The sequence below is a fragment of the Vipera berus genome (genome assembly GCF_964194415.1).
Source record: "Vipera berus genome assembly, chromosome: 12".
Lineage (NCBI taxonomy): Eukaryota > Metazoa > Chordata > Lepidosauria > Squamata > Viperidae > Vipera > Vipera berus.
Genome location: NC_138215.1, coordinates 2210437 through 2229635, shown reverse-complemented (window position 1 = coordinate 2229635; position 19199 = coordinate 2210437). Strand labels below are relative to the sequence as shown.

The 19199-nt window shown below is 41.6% G+C and overlaps 2 protein-coding genes across 7 annotated transcripts in view; one reads left to right on the top strand and one right to left on the bottom strand.

Annotated features, from left to right (window-relative positions):
- Positions 1-1748: 1748 nt before the first annotated feature.
- Positions 1749-10871, top strand: CALML4 (calmodulin like 4; the record flags this gene model as incomplete). Of its 2 annotated transcripts, none has more annotated exons than XM_081337342.1 (3): positions 1749-1815; positions 8006-8194; positions 10480-10871. In XM_081337342.1, the coding sequence occupies 3 exons, from the start codon at positions 1749-1751 to the stop codon at positions 10575-10577; spliced, it is 354 nt and encodes a 117-aa protein (XP_081193468.1). In that variant the 3' UTR covers positions 10578-10871. The 2 variants fall into 2 exon arrangements, with proteins under 2 accessions (XP_081193468.1, XP_081193469.1); XM_081337343.1 differs by lacking the exon at positions 1749-1815 and adding an exon at positions 5065-5159.
- A 358-nt stretch (positions 10872-11229) lies between these two features.
- Positions 11230-19199, bottom strand: part of PIAS1 (protein inhibitor of activated STAT 1) — a gene marked incomplete at its 5' end in the record, with an annotated part of 79611 nt that continues 71641 nt past the window's right edge. For all 5 annotated transcript variants that reach the window (XM_081337334.1, XM_081337336.1, XM_081337335.1 and 2 more), the window contains 6 exons: positions 11230-15318; positions 15930-15967; positions 16946-17088; positions 18076-18250; positions 18381-18511; positions 18702-18862. In XM_081337334.1, the coding sequence (XP_081193460.1) occupies positions 15022-15318; positions 15930-15967; positions 16946-17088; positions 18076-18250; positions 18381-18511; positions 18702-18862 (945 nt within the window). In that variant the 3' untranslated portion in view covers positions 11230-15021. The remainder of the gene's footprint in view (positions 15319-15929; positions 15968-16945; positions 17089-18075; positions 18251-18380; positions 18512-18701; positions 18863-19199) is intronic.

Genomic DNA, 19199 nt, shown 5'->3' with positions numbered 1-19199 from the left:
TAAAGCTGTGGTTGAATAAAGAACCCAAATTTCTGCTCCATACAAGAGCATTGTCGTAACCTTAGCCTTATAAACTTTGAGTAGTGGAGCTAGGGACCCTGGGTAACTATGGTTCTTTAGTTTGAGCAATAAATTCAAACGGGCTTTTGCTCTAAATGTACTTCGTTGATGATGGCAAGCCCAAGATCCAGTCTTGGAAAAAGTTACTCCCAAATATACAAAGGTATTAACCTGCTCAATTGGTTCACCATCTAATTGCCACTTATGTCTCTGATGGTTTCTTCCAAACACCATTATTTTCATAGAAACCATAGAAACTCAGATTCAAGTCCATTATTAGCCATGGAAGCTCATTGGTTGACCTAGACCACAGGTCTGCAACCCGCGGCTCCAGAGCCGCATGCGGCTCTTTCAGCTGTCTCCTGCGGCTCCCAGTCCTCTGCCATGTGCAGTCCAAAAAAAAGTGGGACTAAAAAAGTTCAACCAATCAATTCAAATATGCAGGGTAGGTGCATATCTCGCCTTGGCTCCACTCTTCAGTCAAACCCTGTTCTGCGCATGCGCGCATGTATGCGCATGCGCACACATTTTTTGCGGCTCCCAGTTTTTCCTTTTGTGAGGGAACCGGTTCCGAGTGGCTCTTTCACTGTTTCAGTTTGCTGACCCCTGACCTAGACCAACTACAGATAGTCCTTGACTTATGACCAGTTGCTTAGCAACCCTTCAAAGTTACAACAGACACCCCCTCCCCCCAAAAAAAGGTACTTATAGTCCAGCTCCACAGTTCTGATGGTCATCCCTCTTCATAGTCATGGGACAACATTTTGGACACTCAGCAACCAGCCTGCATTAATGGCCATTTGCAGTTTTTGCCAAAACCCAGTCTTTACATCCAGTTTTCTACAAAAATGCCCCATAGTGAATAATGGGTTTGCTTAACAACCTGGGCAGTCGCTTAATGACTAAGTGGCAACTTTATGACCACCACTGAAAAGCTCATAAAATCAGGTCAGTCGTGTGGTGACCCACTTTAAGACCATCACAACTTATGACCGTAATGGGTTGGCTCCATTATTGTTGTAAGTTGAAACTACCTGCACTCTCAGATGAAAAAAGCTCACGGGATTTGTTGTGGGGAAAAACTGAGGACAGAATGTTATATACCCTATCTGGAGAAAGGATCTAATAATTAAATAATATGTGCGTGACTTTGCCTTGAACTGTGAGATGGGCAGCATACAAATTTAATAAATAAATGTCTCAGCAAGTAACAGCCCCTGAGTGACCTTGTTTGAGTTCAAAAACGAAGCAGGACATCTCTTGGTTTGCGCCTGGATGGAGGCTAGAAGGAAGGCTCCTAGTTGTAGGCTAAAACTAAGAGGTCAGGAAGACATAAGAGAAGATGAGGATGGTCAACCCTGCCAAGAAAACCTTGTGGACACTTCTCTGCCCACCAAAAGTCAAGGATGAAGACATCTGGGCTTTTAAGGATATAGTCATAATAACCTCACCATAATGAATTTCTTTTAAATTCAGTAGGAATTAAAATAATCTTTAGGGTTTATCCTCCCTACTGTGGAGAGTTCAGGCCACAGCTTAGCTTCGCCCAAGGAGAGCAGGGCATTCCCTGCCTCAGAAATCATCCGGTGGACCTTCTCTTTTTCTCCTGAACAGAATTCAAGGAATGTTTTTCTCTGTATGACAAAAGGCAGAAAGGCAAAATCAAGGCCAGCGATCTGGTGGTTGTCATGCGCAGTTTGGGCACTAGCCCAACTCTAGGAGAGGTGGCCAGGCACCTTCAGCTCCACAAAATCGGTAAGTGTCTCCCTGCCTTTCCTCTGCCGTCCCCCCCCCAACATTTGGAGATCAGCCAAATTTGCATATTTAATTAAGATTAAATGTACATTCCCAGTCACGTGTTCTTCTACCACAGAAAAAGAGTGTGCCAGTGGCACTATTTGGAAAGGCTCCAGGGGATGCAGCTGAATATCCATGGTGCGAAGCAGGGGGCTCCAAACATGGCAAGCACGGCTGGCCAGGGAATACTGGGAATCGAAGCCCACAAGTCTTAATTGAACCTGGAAAATGCATAATAATTCAAGCTGAGCACATTTTTCTATTATGATGCTGATACTAGAGGCTGATTTCCTTTTACCTTTAAAATTTATGTGTGACAAAGCAGGAACTGCCTCGGGCTCTCTACAAATATAAATGCTATTCTGTTCTAATGTTCTGCTATAAATGTACTAATTCATCTTAAAAGTTCAGCAGATGAGAAAACAGAAAGGTCTACATTAAGGATCATTAATAAAGGGGCTGAAATAACACAGAATTACAGAGTTGGAAGGACTTTGGATGTCATCTAGTCCAACCACCTGCTGGTTGTCCAGTCTCTTCTTAAGTGCCTCCAGACAAGAACCCTCCTTTGCTTCTTGTCCTGCCTTCCGGTGCTTTGGAAAATAGTTTGACCCACTCCTCTCTGTAGGAGCTCCTCAGATATTGGAAGACTGGTGTCATGTCTCCCCTGGTCCTTTTTTGTCATTAAACTAGACCTACTCAATTCCTGCAACTGTTCCACATGTTTTAGCCTCCAATCCCCTAATCATCTTTGTTTTTTTGTTTTTTTATAGATATTTTATTAGTTTTTAACTATAACAATCTCCAGTGCCTGGTGTACAGCGTGTTGTCTTGGTTTATATTTTAACAAGAAAAAAAGGACAATAGTAATTAATTAACAATCAATAATTAAATTTGATAATTCCATAATTAATATATTAATGATAAATTTTTGATCTTCCCTTCTCCCATTTGTATTCTCCTTCTTCAACCTTAGTCAAAATATAATTCTTAATATTCTCAGTGTATAAATGATTAGATATAGGCATTTTTTATATTTATACAAATAATAATAATCTCCATATATAACATTTTTTCAGCTTATATTATTCTCATAACCATCATCTCGTTAGTTCAGCATACATCCTATTTTTATAATTTTTGTTTGCTTAAATTCCCTTATATTCAATCCAATTCTTGTCAGTCATAATTTCTTCATATTAGTCATCTAACTGTCCAAATTTTTCCATTCAGGTACATCCTCCCAATATTTTGTATCAGGCATTGTAAAAATACTATACTTTTTATCTAACTTAAAATATCTAGATATAACATCCTTTTTAATCAGTTTATATTTCACATATGTTAATAAAAGTTACATCGCTACTATTTTAACATTTCATATATTATAAAACATATTATATTACTTAAATCTCTTATCCTTCTTGTTATAAGGCCCCCTTTGTGTTCAACATTCTCTGTTCTTTTACCCATATTCAAACAAATGTTTATTCACGTCCATCTGGTAGGGCGAGTCAAATCTCCTGTATCTGTCTCCAGTCTTCTTCTTTTGCCGAGTAATTTTCCAAGTTGATGTAATCCGCTTACCCAGCAGTTCCTGTATTTTTACAAATGTTGTTGGGAATACCAAAGATGAAGTAAGTAAGATAAATACTTTCTGTCTCCCAAACTTTGATTGTTCTTCTGATAATTCTATTTTTCTTGTTGTCTCAGAACCTTGAAGATTTTTTCCTGTTTGTGTCAAATTGTAATTCTTTTCCTTTGTTGTTTCATCAATTTGATCACACTCTTCTAATTTGTAGTCTGCTGTCTGGCTCATTTGTGCCTTTGTTGTTATTTCCTGGGTGTTTTTTAATTGTAAATTTAGATTGGAAATATGCTTGTTGTTTCGGAATTCCTCGTGGTTTGAGTCTATTGTCATTTGTATTTGTCCTAACATTACATATATTTAACTTGTCTTGAAGTATTGCTTTTGGAGGCCTTGATCTTCCAGGCTACGTCCTTCAAAAGATAGGATAGGATAGGATAGGATAGGATAGGATAGGATAGGATAGGATAGGATAGGATAGGATAGGATAGGATAGGATAAGCTTTACTGTTTTGGGTTTTTTTACTGTGGGCACAATGGCACACATCAAAAATGAAATTTAGTTGCCCGCTCTCAAAGTGGAAGACATACATGAGAAAATATTGAATGTGGCATCCTGTCATTTTTTAATACGTATGTGATATCCATGTTGTCTCCCCCCCTTCAAATAATCTTTCATCAATGTTTTAATTCAAAAGTCAATTTATCAGTCAGTCAAAATTACACTTCAATATGTTAAGCCACTTTAAATCCTTCCTACAGATTCTCCTCTAAAAGATTAGCCAAAAAGCCAAGGTTTTTCTTTTCCATAAATGGTTCTTAGATTTAAGCAACAGTCCAGGTGTTTTTTTCCCTTTCAAACACTTTTTAATCTTATAGCTGGCTCTTCCTTTGTTCCCAGCTGTCTTCAAGTTTATTTCAAATTCAAAGGAACAACTTTTTCTTTGTTTCTAGGCTCTCTGCCAATTTCTGAGTCCTTATTGTTAGTGTTCTATTCTCTGAGTCTCCACTAGATGTCAGCAGTTATTACTTTTTTTAGTTTTTCTTTCAATCAAAAAGTTATTTTTGTTATATATTTTTATAATTCCATCAAAAAAAAATTAGGGTATAATCTTGACAGTTTTTCAGTTCCTAAATTTGTCCAGACTGGAGTATTTTAAACCAAATTTCAATATATTTCTTCTCTCCTTTAATATTAATTCGTCGCTTCCATTTGTCAGGGAATGGGGATATAGTCCCCTCCCTTCACTTCTGGAGGTTTTCTTGCTTAGGGGATCTTTTGAAGGATTTAGATAGTAGATAGAAGAAAAAAGATCAGAACTCTCACCAATTCCAAGCATGCTGTTCACTGATGTTTACGTTCATGCTCTGGGACTTCGGCTGCAAGCAGCTTGGGCTAGATGCTGATCTCACGCTTGCCTTTCTCCTGTCAGGTTCAGAGGGCTTTCCCCAGATCAAACGAAGCGATTGCTGTCACTTTATGATCAACGGGGCACCCCTCCCTCATGGTCACCTCTCCGGGGCAACTTCGGACCCATCTAGGGTCCCCCAAGCATGAAGAAACTAGCCGTGGGGAGCGGAGGTCTGCTTTTGCATGGCCATGTGCTGCAGGCGCAAAACCGGAAGTCCATCTTTGTTGCTCTTCTCTGCACTCTTTCCAGAGTCTCAGCATTTTTTTTACATCATGGTAACCAAAACTGGATGCAGTATGCAGGTGCTTTGGAGAATATCTTTACTCCCTTTTCTTTGTGTCAGTTCTATTAAAACTCTAGTCTGGCTTGGTTTAGTTGCTTTATGGTGAATTCAAGTATGTCGTGGTCACTCCCCTCCCCCCCAAGTTTCTATCTTCTACTTCCTCAACTATTTCATCCCATTAGTAAGAAGTAGGTCCAGTATAGCTGTCCCCCTAGTTCCCTTCTCTACCTTTTGTATGACAAAGTTGTCAGCTAGGAACGTGTTTGATCTCCCACTCCCTGCAGAGTTTGTATCCCAGTTGATGGGACGGGGAGGTGTGCTCCCTGAAATAGCTCCATGCCAAGTAGGCCTTTAAAAATCAAAACCAGCCCCTTGAACTGAGCCTGGAAACAAACTGGCAGCCTGTGCAGCTCATGGATCAGAGGAGTCATGCGCCATTCTAGGGCATGCATAGCTGCCTGCAGCCCTGTATTTTGCATGCTCAAGGGCAGCCGAGGCAGTTTACAGTGTGCATTACAGTAGTCCTTTTGGGAGTGGCTGAGAGTAAAAACCGCCAATCAAGTAACAGGTGCAACTGGGACACAATACAAAAGTGCAGTGGCCTTCCTAGCCTTGGCTGCAACGTGCTCCTTGAGCAGAAGTCGTGAGTCAAGAAGGATCCCCAGATTGTGCACAGGGTCTAATTGGGACAATGCCATCCTTTCTAACATAAAGTGGGACAATTTAAAATTCTCCATCTCCAAAAAGGCAGGATAGAGGTGGAAAATTTCAACTTCACATTCCAATTTTTTTTAAAAACCCTGCAAATTCTAGCTTCATAAAGCTTGCCTAAGGGGACATGATAGCTCAGAGGGTAAAGATGCTGAGCTTATCAGCTGGAAAATTGACCACCTGGACTCCAGACCTGAGTGTCGTGAGGCAGCGTGAGCTCCCGTTCCTCGCTCCAGGTCCTGCCCACCTATCAGTTTGAAAGCACGCAAATGTGAGTAGATAAATAGTACTCATTTTACTACCTTCGGTGGGAAGGTAACAGTGTCCTGTGAGCCTCGGCATGTAGTCATGCTGGCCACTTGACCAGGGAGGTGTTTTTGGACACCAGCTTCCTCAGCTAAGACACGGAGATGAGCAGCAGCCCCTAGAATTGGGCATGACTGGACAGGGGAAACCTTTCTCTTTATTTTAAGCTTTCCCATCTCAGCTCTGTTCAGAATATTCTATACAGTTCAGCAGTTTTGAAATAATATTTCTGTGGCCAAATTTGCAGTACTATAACCTCGTGCAGTCTTTACAACATTTGCTTTGTCACACATCCTGCTCTTCATATCCATTTATTTGTTCGGTTCTCAGGATTCTCTGAGTTGGGTTCTTTTTCTGCAGCAAATTTCATTATTTGTCCAAGTAACATCAGTGGATGCATTGGTAACAAAACATCTGCAAGAATGTCATATAGCAGCGGTCCCCAACCTTTGTGGCTCCAGGGACCGGTTTGGGGAATAAAATTGTCTTCCATAGACGGGAAGGAGGAACGGTTTTGCACACGTGACCTAGATCCTGTGCATGCGCAGATGAAGCTTCACTTGCTCGCTTGTGCAGCCTGGTTCCCAACAGGCCACCATGGACCGGGGTTGGGGACTGCTGTTCTACAATCCAGCTCAGAGAATACCAAGAATGCACCGTTCAGCCTGGAGCTATATATGTCTTCTAGTAGTGCGTGGTTTGTTATCTTTCTAAAGAAAATAAATCCTTTTGAAAGTAATCTTCCATTCTTGCCTTGTAGCATTTTTACCCTTCTAAGGTAATTTTCTAAGCTGGGAACATGGTAAGCTTTTGAAATGCAAATCTCAGCAGTTTTTCTTCCACAGATTTATTCAGTTTAAACGAATTGGGAGCTTTTTTGGACTTCTGCTTGAATATAGTCACCACTGGCAAAGAAGATCTTTAGAACTCTTGTCAGCATCTAAAATTGTTAAAGAAATTTGAAGAGCTTGCTATAAGTCATCATTGAAATGGTTCTGCAATTTTTTCTTTTTATTCTGGTATTATAGAAATAAAATGAAAACAATTCTACACTTTAAGGAAAGATCAGCCGAACTATGAAATGCAGTTCATTTTCAAGGATATGAATTATCCTTTTCTAATCATGGAGTGATGATGCAGGAGAAAAGATGATCAGAACAGTTTGAGGAAACTTTCAAAGCCTCAAACTATTTATCTTTAAACCTTCCTTTTAAAAAAGTCATTCTGGAAAACTAGGATGTCCACCTGGAGCAGAAACGGGCCACCTTTTTATACCTGGGCCTATACTTGACCCTTTTGGGGGTGGGGGTGGAGCAAGGTCTGTAAAGCTATTCCAAAGGTGCTTTTCCAAAAGCCAACTGCGCTCTCTTTATTTTATTTTGAAGACTTCTAGCTTCTCATCCAAGAATCTTCTTTAACCTTCTGAAAAACTGAAGAAGCTTCTTAGATGAGAAATGAAATTTTTTCAAGGAAAAACCAAGGAAATCCAGTTGCTTGTTGAAAAAGCACCTTTGGGACAACCATGACCTGGATGACTGGGAATCTGCGTAGAATCTCTGTAAAGCTAGAGCTACTTTTCTCGTAGGCAGGCAGGCAGGGCTAGGGTTCTTCCCTCTTGGCAGAGTTTGGGGAGATCAGAAACTTTCTGTTGTATTCCTTATTGTATGAAGACTATTTTAAACTGTATTTGTGCATTTCCTTACTCCAAAGGCACTGACATTTGGTTCTAGGTTCCATACCAGCTTTAGGATGACAAGCAGGCTACTCTGATTTACATGGCGAGACAGGCTGAGTGATGGGCGTTACTAGTATCTTCTTATACAGTGCTGGCCTCCTTCTCACTTACAGATGTGAATGAAGAACTGGAGTTTTCAACTTTCCTGACCATCATGTATAGGCAAATGCAGCAGGAAGATCCAAGGAATGAAATCCTCCTGGCCATGTTAATGGTGGACCAGCAAAGGACCGGATTCATCTCAGTGGCTGAATTGCAAGCTAAGCTGATGAACCTTGGAGAAAAGCTGTCCAAAGAAGAAGGTGAGTCTCCTGCAAAGATCTCTGTGCCTTGGCCCTTGGAAGAGGGCCTTTCCCAGTCACAGTGGTACCTCGGTATTTGGAGTTCATTCATTCTGGGAGATGCGACGAATCCTAAACAAACTAGGTGACTTACCAGGCGACCCTTCGTTTCAGATGGGAAGAACTTTCTGTCTGTCCCCTTTTTTATATGAGCGAGCCTGCCAGGATAGCCTTTCTGTCTGCCCTCTGTGGCTGACCCCCTCCTTTTGCAGCGGCCTTCCCAGCATGGCTGGCTTCCTGTTCGCTCCCCACAGCCGTTCCCCTCTTCCTAGAGCAGCACGCTGAGTACAAAGGCCGAGTACTGGGACAACATTTCCATGTCAGAATGAGTCCAGAACCAAAGTCGATGAGTTTTCAAGCAGTCAAGTACCAAGTTACCACTGCACAGGAAGAGGGAGCAATCAATGGCTGTTACAAATCGTTGCCTCCTAACTATGTTAGTTTGTGTACCTGAGTCTTCCTCAATCTGATCTCCCTTAGATCAGGGCTGGGTGATTACTTTTCCCAAGGAGCCACATCAGAAACTGGGACTGTTGTCAAGGGCGGAACCAACAGGGCTGTGAAGGCATGCACGCGCGTGCGCACACACATAAATTAAAAAGAAAATAGCGGTCACCTTCAAAATAAAAAAGCAATGCACTTGCATTGTATGCCTGGTATATATACTTGTTTACATTTGATTTCTGGTTTCTGATTGTCCTCACGCAGACTGGGCAGGGACAGCCAAAGGGCTGAATGTGACCCAGGGGTTGTAAAATGCCCCGCAGACGTACCAGACTCCCGTGGGGGAAAGGCAGCAGCCAGAAAGAGAACACGTGTGCAACTATCTTCCCAGCTGCTGGGAATTTGTCATCCAGTTGTGTTGGGAATATTGTATCTCCTAGAGTAACAGTATAACTATTACAGTCCAGCATACCATAACGGTAAAGCCATTTTTCCCCCACAGGTTTCCTCCCACTCCATAGTGTTTCCATTCAGTATGATAGATGGGGTAAATTGGTCCAGGATTCTGTGAACTGGTAGAGTTCATTAAAAACCAAGCATCTCTAGTCTCAGGGGAAGAAGAACCTGAACATCTTCATTGTCCTTTAGGACCCTCAACAGCAAGGGGGGGGAGAGATTCCAAAAAATAAGCACTCCAGGTAAAAACTAATAAGTGATTTTTTAAAAATTCAAAATGAATCAATCAAGACACATTTTATGATTATTTTCTCTATTTTTAATTTTTTTCTGCCACATAATAAACACTTCAGTTCCATGGAATTGTTGAAGGGCTTTGGGGTTTCAGATTCTGCGCTAAGAGACATCAAGAGACCTAAGCCAAAGGCAGCTCCATCAACAGCCAGATACGCAGGGGAGATGTGTGAAATAAGCAGTGCTAGTGATTTTGTGGTTTAATAGACTAGGAAACATGGATAAAAACGTATTTTGTGGCTGGGAGCAACCAAGAAGCTCTTGGTTAATCAGTATTTCTCCTCCTTCTTGGATATCTTCTTTCTAATAATCACCGTCCAGGTCCAGGCGTTTGCTGCATCTACGTGGCTCTCTAGAGGTTATTCTTAGTTTTAACACCACTGAGATCTGGTAGCCTAGTGGTTAGAATGCATTATTGCAGACAAACTCTGCGCACAGCCAGGAGTTCGATCCTGACCGGCTCAAGATTGCCTCAGCCTTCCATCCTTCCGACGTGGTAAAACAAGGACCCAGGTTGTTTGGGGGGAGGGAGAATAGGCTGACTGTAGATCGCTTAGAGAGGGCTGGAAAGTGCTGTAAAGCGGTATATGGGTCTAAGTTTTATTGCTACTGATCTATACCAGAGGTCACCAACCTTTTGGGCATCGGGGACTGGTGCCGTGGAGAGGTTTTTCCACGGACCAGAGGGTGCCTGGTTTTGTGTGCTGCCTGCATCTCGCGAATGGGGATTTGCTTCTTTGTGTGGCCCAGTTGCTGGCATGCTGCAGCCTGGTACTGATCCATGGACCAGGGCTTGGGGACCCTGGTCTATACTGTACTTAGGAGTTAGTCGTATTCCAGACCTCAACCTGGTTCAAACCAGGTTCCTACATCATGTGCTTTGTGATGTGGGAACCACCTGTTCTGTCAATTGTTTCCTTTAGCTGTTGCATTACCGTAATTTCACCTCCCTCCCACCCATCCACCATTTGACATTCTAATTAAAGATCTGAAATAAATAGTCTGGGTAGCTGAAAACTGAAGTGGCTCAATTAATCTGCTATTGCTTACAGTGGATGCCCTTTTGAAGAACGCCAAAGTGGGACACAATGGACTGGTGAGATATGAAGACTTAATTCAGTCAATCACACTTCCAGTTGATGATTACTGAATTACAAAAAGATATTTGGCTGAAGGCAACCATGCTACATGCAGCCTTTATCAATTCTTCTTGGAACCTGGGGTCTGCCTGCCTTTTTCTCTTAAAAAATAAATGCTTTGTGAAAAACAAAAAGAAATATGTTAAGCAATTAAAGAAAAACAGAGATGTTGGCTCTTTCTGTGTAAAATCTACTATACTTATTTTTTTAAGTAGTCAAAAAGAAGGTGCCTACGAGCTGGAAAGATTACTCAGTATCATGCAGTCTATAGAGCATGATTCTGAGGTAGCACATTGCAAGGGATCAGGACGACTCAGCTGTGTTGTGGTCACCAAACCCGTGCGATGAAAGCATCAGAACAGCCACTAGCACCAGAGGTTCTCAGGAGGCTCTAAGAACAATCTTGCAACAAGGAGCTGTGCAGCCATCCCACGGCCACAGCGACGTAGCCAGAGACTCCCGGAGTGTTGCACGGGCTCCGGGGCAGCTCCCGGTTTCAGAGGCAGCCTGTGCCTCCCGGCAGAAGTAGCAAACTACAACGAAGGTTCTTTCAAGGTCCACTGGTTTTTTGAATAGACTTTTTCATTACATATTTGCCAAGAATTTGTCTCTTGCAAACCCAGTCTATATTGTGCATACACAACAGGTTATTCCACAAGAGAGAACATAATAATGTTTTTATTACATCTAAAGATGTTTTACATAAACAAGTAACATTCAATAGGGTAAACCATTTCTCTTCCAATGCATGTAATAAATATTTTCACTTGGTACTTTTATACAAACTGACATTGGTCTACTATACATTTTTAAAAGCCACTTTTTAAAACTTGTTTGGCATGCTGTATGGAAACTTAGGAGAAAGTTTAAGGCAATGAATCACAGATCTGAGTATATGGAATCGCTTTTTTGTTTTTCACTTTATATACATAGGTTCTTCCCTTTTGTTAATCAGAACAATTAACAGCAGTACACACTGGGGGCCTCTGGCAGTTTTAGTTCAATAGAAATCAAAGCTCTTACCGAAGAAAAGTAAAATAAGAGACCATAATTTTAAATTATGAAAAAGCTATGAAATGTTTAATATAATGGGAAAGCTTAGCCAAAGTACAGCAGAATTACTAGTAAGAATCGGCCAGGTTGACACTTTGGTTATGCTTCAGAAGGGAAAAAAAGAAATATGCAAATGCCATTAAAATACTGCGAGTTTTGGTTGCAATTTTGGTTTTGCATTCAGGTTTTTAACAAGGAAAATGATGCATCTAGTTAATGCCCACAGAAGTGATTGAAAATCACTCTTATTATAGAAGAATCTTGCATCTGTGTGTACACACACACACACAAGCACAATGCACACAAAGTTCAAACCAGATGTACAAGTAATAAGCACACACACACACACACACACACACACACACACACACATCCACACTCTCTCTGTAGGAAAAAAGTGAGCCTCCTCCCCCACAAAAGCCAACATACAAAAATGAAATCCATAGAATATATCTTATATTGTTAAATTAAGCAAAACAGACCCCTTTGCTTCCCTGAAAAATTCTACAATTGTCAAAAATTAGCTTGGCAAGGACATCTTGCTACAGAAGAGAACCCTGTAATCAAAATATGCAGTAACTCCCAAAGTCTGATGCATGTTCTGCCTTAATTAACTGCCCAGTTTTCTTAAGATTTATAGGAGAAGACGAGTGGCATTCACTCCCTCCGGCTTCCGTTTGGGATGGTATTTACTATCTCACATTCAAAATGTCCAGTGCTGCTTTCAGGTGCAACCTCTCCCACCCCTTTACAGAGATGGTTTTTATTTGGTTCGTTGAAAAACTGGAGTACCAGCAGGAGGTACCTTTCGTTCCATAATTATCAAGTTAATTTAACGTGGAGGAAGTTCTGTTTCCAGCAACGCCGAATGCTTCATTAGACTAGAATTAAAGTTCTTCTGACAGACCTCAAGTCCAGAATGTACCTTCGTCACCCCAAGAAAAAGCTCAACATCCTCTCCACCAACGCACTCAAAGCAGTGCATAAATTCAGCTTCTTAAGCTAGATGCAGAAGGGGCCTGATATACACGCAGATCACACACAGTACGTACGAGTCACGGTCAGTGCAAACAAATTTCACACGGCTACTTGCCTGATGCATTTACTGTACATGTGCTGATTCTCCATCACAAATAAACAGAGCGTGACTTCAACTCATTTTTACACACACTGTGCCCGCACTCCTTAGTTTAACAACCTGGAAAGCGCACATCTTACAACGTGCTATGGTGTGTTATTCTAACATATATGTAAAGTATTTAATTAAAACAATTATTTGGACTATGAAAAAATGTCAAATCGAAAGCCGCAGACTTTCAAGAGAATGGTGCCAGTCCTGTTCTGCAGCCAGACGTCTGGCTATTGCCAATCTTCCCTTGGGACACAGAGAGGATACATTTTAAACATTAAGGTATAATCCTTAAGCCAGTATTAATTTTAATGCCCCAAGCTATAGTGAATTTAGAAAATATTACTGTTTTCTACTTGTTTCTTGTAACCTTTACTGCCATTTAGTAAATTAGAAACTAGCAAGGAAACGTATTGGCCAAACATTAATAGAATACATGCATGGAACAGAACACATACCCTCGCTCTCACACGCACATATCTATAAATACATATATACACACACATATACATATAAACAAACATTCCTAAAATTCAAATGGCAAATGGGATGTATTTCAGAAAATCCAATATAACATTTCTGAGGTCTATATAAAAAAACATTTAAGATTAAAAATTGGTAGCTTGTCACTGATTTAAGTTTCACTGAAAGACAGTCTTGAAAATAAGAGTTTGGAAAAAATGCTGTCATTTGCAGACAAAGAACCAGCGAAGGTGCCTTCTGATTAAGGCGAATGAAAAGGCTTGTTTCACCAATTTGCTTCCAGCGTTTTTAAACCTTGGTTTTAAAGAGGAGCTATAAAATCTCAACCTCAACACAGATTTTGGCATGCAGCAAATTTCACTTGACTTCCCCGTCATTTTCCTTTTAAAATCTTCCAATTTCCATGTTTTGTTATTTAATTAGGGAAAAATGCTTTTTCAAAAATCAGCCAATTTGAAAAAATGTTTTCTAACTAAACATTCATCCCTCAGTGTGCGATTTACAAATGCTAACAGGGCAGGGCCCACGTCTTCCTTCAGAAGAACTTAACAGATAAAAAATGCTGAAGTCATTTAATATGTTTTGAAGGAGAGGGATAATAATCTTATAGATTGTTATTTTCCACTAAGCTGAAATACAAAAGGTACGACTTTTAGTCACATTTTAATGGGCCACTCTTTAGCCCAATCCTAGAGATTATCTATTCAAATATTAGTTTTACTAAATCCTACTCAACTCAATGGGGCACATTTTCCCAAGCCCCCCCCCCCAATTTTTTCTAGGATTGGACCTTGCTGCATACAATGGCTGTTGACATTGTCAGCTGCACAATAAACTCATTGAAATTACATTATTCCACTTAAATGTTGATGGGTTGGGTCTATTTAGTAAACACATTCTAAGAATTCCACCACTTTCTTTGTCTTTAACACTCTAGACACAACCTTTTAATTGCCACAGTAATGCCAAGGAACTATCTCAACAAAGTGTGCCTTTAAGATTTTAAGAAGACATTTGGTCTCATGCAACGGAGTGGAATAGCTCCTTACTGGCAAAGAGTTAGCAAAGAGCAGAACCGTGAAATCTGAATTATGATCAAACCAAGGCAGAGCTAGCTAATAAAAACAATCCAGAGAAGAAATATGGGTCCACATCAGAACAAACAGCCACTTTGCAAAAACCTACCTCCAGCTCACACAAGGAAATGCTATGGAATTTCGGTAACTGAAAGTGCCTCCGTCCCACTTCAGGATAAACAGAGCAGAAAAGCAGGAAGGTCCGATTCAATTGCAAACACTGAATCTGATTCAAAGCATTTGTGCAGAGAAACTTTGCCAATGCAGCCTATCCTAAGGAAGGAGAAATTCTCTCCAATTAGGGTGGATGCCGTCTGTTTCCTCAAGAACCAGAAGTCCTCTATACTGTTCAAGGTTTCAAGTGCACCATTTTCCCCATTAGCCCTGCTGTGAACAAACAAAAAATTATGTGGTTCAGAGTCAAAGCTTCAAAACAAGCCCACCAGCGCACAAGACAAATAGGGAGGGGGAAAGTCTTCCAAATCCCAAGCAATGATGTTGGGAGCTTTTGTAATTTTTTTGTTTGTTTTTCGCCACTCAAATTACCTTAGGTTTATATACAAAAGTACAACTGAAAATATAGTTTTGTTCTCTGTACACGTCTTTTTTTCCCCTACAAAAAAGGAAAATCTTATCTGCATTTCTAAACAAAAATAAGGTAAAACAAAATTGCAAATCTCTTCACCCACGAGTCCAGAGACACCTCAACCAAGCTCAGTCCAAAGAAATAATGTCTGGGATGACGCCGAAGAGAGATGTGGGGTCTGTGTTACTTCTGCTGGCCACGGGGTGACCGTGGGCCTCCCGAATGCTGGTGGAGGACACGAGGCTGCTGTTGCTGCCGCTGTTGCTGCCATTCGTGGCGGGGAGAGTGGCGCTCCCTCCTGTGTTCAGCTGGTCCAGGAACATCTGCGACGAAGTGTACGGGAAAAACCGGGAGTGCAAGAGTTCTTGATCATCAGAAGTGGAGACGGCGGCGGCTGCAGCTGCCAAAATGGAAGTGCTGTAATGCTGGGAAGGAGACAGAAGGCTGTTGAAACCAGGGAGGATCAAGGACACCCAGGCACTTTCTACTCTCACCCCAAAGACGGATCATTGGAAAGAGACTTGGAGGCTTCCCAGGCCACGGAAAGGCCCTGCTAAATCTCAGATCTGGAGTCAGGGCACCAGGGGCAAAAAAAGAGCATCTTTCGATGTTCGGAAGCCAGAGAGGAAGGCTGATGCTCTGGGAATATCAGTCACAGCCTCTGAATGAAGGCAGAGGCCCCTTGGAAACTCATTTGATGGCAAGAGGGAAGAGAACGGGAAGGCAGAACAGCTCTCCTTTCGGAAGTTCATTGGCACAATTTTACGCAACCTGTGTCATCAAATTAGGGCATTTTAGTACACCAAGATATTTATTGCCTTGCAAAGGAGAATTTGTCAGTCACATCAAATTCCCTCAGTAGCTACAGGTAACTTTTACCTGTACCTTTAACCATAAAGATGACTAGGTTAGTTGGATAATTAGGGATATTATATTATGTATTGTTTTAAGTGTACTTCTACACTCTAAAATGCTGGGATCATTTGGAGATCCTGGAAATATATGAATACTGCAAATAAATTAACACACAACATACCTGATTGTCTCCTGGTAAGAAAGAAAAGAAGTCCAAACCTGTGGGGAACAAAATGAAGATATTTTCACTTTCTTCAAAGAAACAGAGTTTAGCAGAGAAAATGGCAACATCTGAGGCTGAACCAAATGCAAGTAGATCCTCGACGTATGGCCACAATTGAGCCCAAAGTGTCTGTTGTTAAGCAGGACAATTATTAAGTCAGTTTTACCCCATTTTACAATCTTTCTTGCCACAGTTGTTAAGCGAATCACTGCAGTCACAAGGTGGTGTTAGTCACAAGGTTGTTAAGTAATTCTGGCTTCCCCACTGACTTTGCTTGTCAGAAAGTCACAAAAAATGATTACAGGACTCCAGGATACTAGGCGTCATAAATGTGAGCCGGTTGCCAGGCGCCCAGATTTTGATCACGTGACTGTGGGGATGCTGCAACGGCCATAAGTGTGAAAAACAGTCACAGTTCACTTTTTCCAGGCCCTTTGCTGAGTGATATTTCATGTGTCAGCTGTCGCCCACCTTGGATGGGGCAGTTTTGGATGATCTGGACGAGAAGGGCTGGTCAGGGTGCCCCCTTCTTGCACACAATGTGACCCCAAATATTTAGACTACCCATCCAGTAGCATATAAATTGCAGTAATAAACAAAATAAAATATTTCTCTTTTCTTGCAACTCTCCTCCGTCCATATGACAAAAAGCCCAGTTCAATAAGTGTGTGTTTGTCTCCAAAAACCAACCAAGTCACTGCAAGATACTTTCTTCCTTTCAGGTAGATGCTTATTCTGAATAGGCTGATCTGGAAATGATCCCAGCGGACCCCGCTTGCCTCATCCATCCCTCAGACTGTAGACCCGGGGCTTTTATTAAACATCAAAGCAAACTAACAGAATGGGTGGGGGGGGGAATGACAGAATTTAGCTAACACGTAGTCCAGCTTCAACATTTATTCCACACAAAGGGGCCCAAAGGCAAGATCCTGTCGTTTCCCAGAAAGTCCCAGCTTCCATCTCCAGCCGTCTACCTTGGAGGTCGTAAGGCATGGGAGTCATATGGAAGGGATGCCTGTAATCCTGCAGAAGGGAGGTGTTGATGTAGCTTGGGTCGACCGCTGGAAGGCTGGGAGTCCTTGAAACAGGGGAGACCTGGTGGGGCAGACCTAGAAGGCTAGAAAAGAAAACCTAGAAGTCAGTTACAAGACAGCTGCGGGTTCCTCCACACCAACAGCCAACGAGATTCAGAACTAGACGTTGGCATTTTCCTCTTGCCAAAGGAGCAAGTGCTTCCTCTGTCATGAAACAAGCTACGCGATTCTTTACTTCTCTTCCATGGCTTTTTATTAAGCCTTGTGCTGCTACCCATCAGCATTTTGACACAGGTTTCACCCATCCATTTCTCCTCTGTGTCTCCAAAGGCCACCAGCTGTGGGTCTACCTCTCCCCGTGGGGAAGGGCAAGTGGAATTCCCTGTATAATTTCTGCAGCAGAGTCTTGACGGGACATGAACCTGATTGGGATGACCCAATCAGAATATGGGGCAGTGAAAGGCTGCCAGTGTGATCTGCAGATATGCCACCTTTTCATGAAAGCTAAAGTTTATCGGCCATTTTCACAGAATGTGAAAGAAACCCTATTTTGTCACCCCAAAACCATGCTTCAGTGGACATGATTTGATGAGGATCCCAAAATGAAAGCAAGAACTCCATCTGCACATCCTACCTGGAACCGCAAATTGCAGTACAGGTAATAATCGACTTACAGTGTTATGGAATCTATCCATTACGGTTGTAAGTCCTGATGGTTGTAAACAACTGGACACAATTTTATGACTTTTTTGTGGCAGTTACATGCACCCACTGTGGTCATAAAGTATCCTTCTTGGTCACTAAGTGAACCCATTATTTGCTATCGGGTGGTTTTGCTGAAAAATTGAACTAAACGCCAGGTTTGGGCAAATAACGTTGTAAATTGTGATCACGTGGCTAGGGGACACTGCAAACAACTGTAAATGTGGGCTAGTTGCTCAGTACCCAAAATGTGCTTATGTGACAGCGGGGGAAGGGCCACTGGCTGCTGTAACTTCAGAACTGGGTCACAAGTACCTTTTGGCAGCCAAGAACTACCTGTCTTCCTCTACCTTTGGTCACTATCTCACCTCTTGCTGTTAATAGGTGACACAGGAGACAGTGAGGGACACCTCCTCTTGACAGGGGGTTCCTCTTCCTCTTCATCTGATGAACTGTCAATGGTTAAGTCGATTACTTCAACCTTCTTATTTTTATTTGGCTGATGAGAAGACACCTGGTGATCCACAGAAGAACTTAAGCAGCCTAGGAACAATCAAATGTTGAAATCACAGTAAGTTGAAGCCATATGTCACATAATGCACAATCATGAACTACACAAAGCAACAAAGAGGAAAAATGTTTTAAAAAGCAGACACGTTACTGTGAAGCTCACCTTCTACACCATTAAAAGATGTGGTCACCTCTTGGGCCTCTTTTTTTGATCTCATAGGAGCCCATGACCCATCTTCCTTGAACTGAATTTCATCACAGTCTGTGCAATATTTCAGGATTTCCATAAACAACCTATAAAACAGAAGCTTCCTTAAAGATCATCCTGAATACACAGGAAGGCATATCTAATAAGCAATGTTCAACCTCTGAGACCTAATATGGAAAGGCAGCATCAAAGTACAACTTAGTACCTTGGCAGCCAGAAGGACTCTATCTAGAACAGATGATTCCCAACTATTCCTGGCTTCTGAAAGGTACTCACCCATCAATTATTAGATGTTCATAGGGTGCTTTTTTGTCACAGACAGGACACACCCAAGTCGGCTTCTTTTCATTCATCTGAATGTACAAGGTGGCATCAAAACACTGAAGGTGTGAGCAAGTCAGAGACCTGCAAGGTATTGCTAGTCGCATTTTGCCAAGCTTTTAAAAGAGAAAAAAAGGGAATTGAATAATTAAGTCTGAAATACAAAGAAAATTTGGCTTAACAAAAGAAGAGTCCTTTTTGGCCAAATAAAACCCTCTAGGAAAGCAAAGAGATGAACAGGAGAGTTGAAGGCAAACTCTGCCTTGAATGTATGCATGAATGAATTCATTCAACTTCTCCCAGAGAGAATGACCCTCATCTTCCCAGTGAGGCGTTATTGCCAGACATGTGAGTTAACATTCAGAGTGACATTGTATAGTAGATGCAGGGAGTCCTCGGCTTACAACAGTTCATTTAGTGACTGTTCAAAGTTGCAACATTGAAAATGTGACT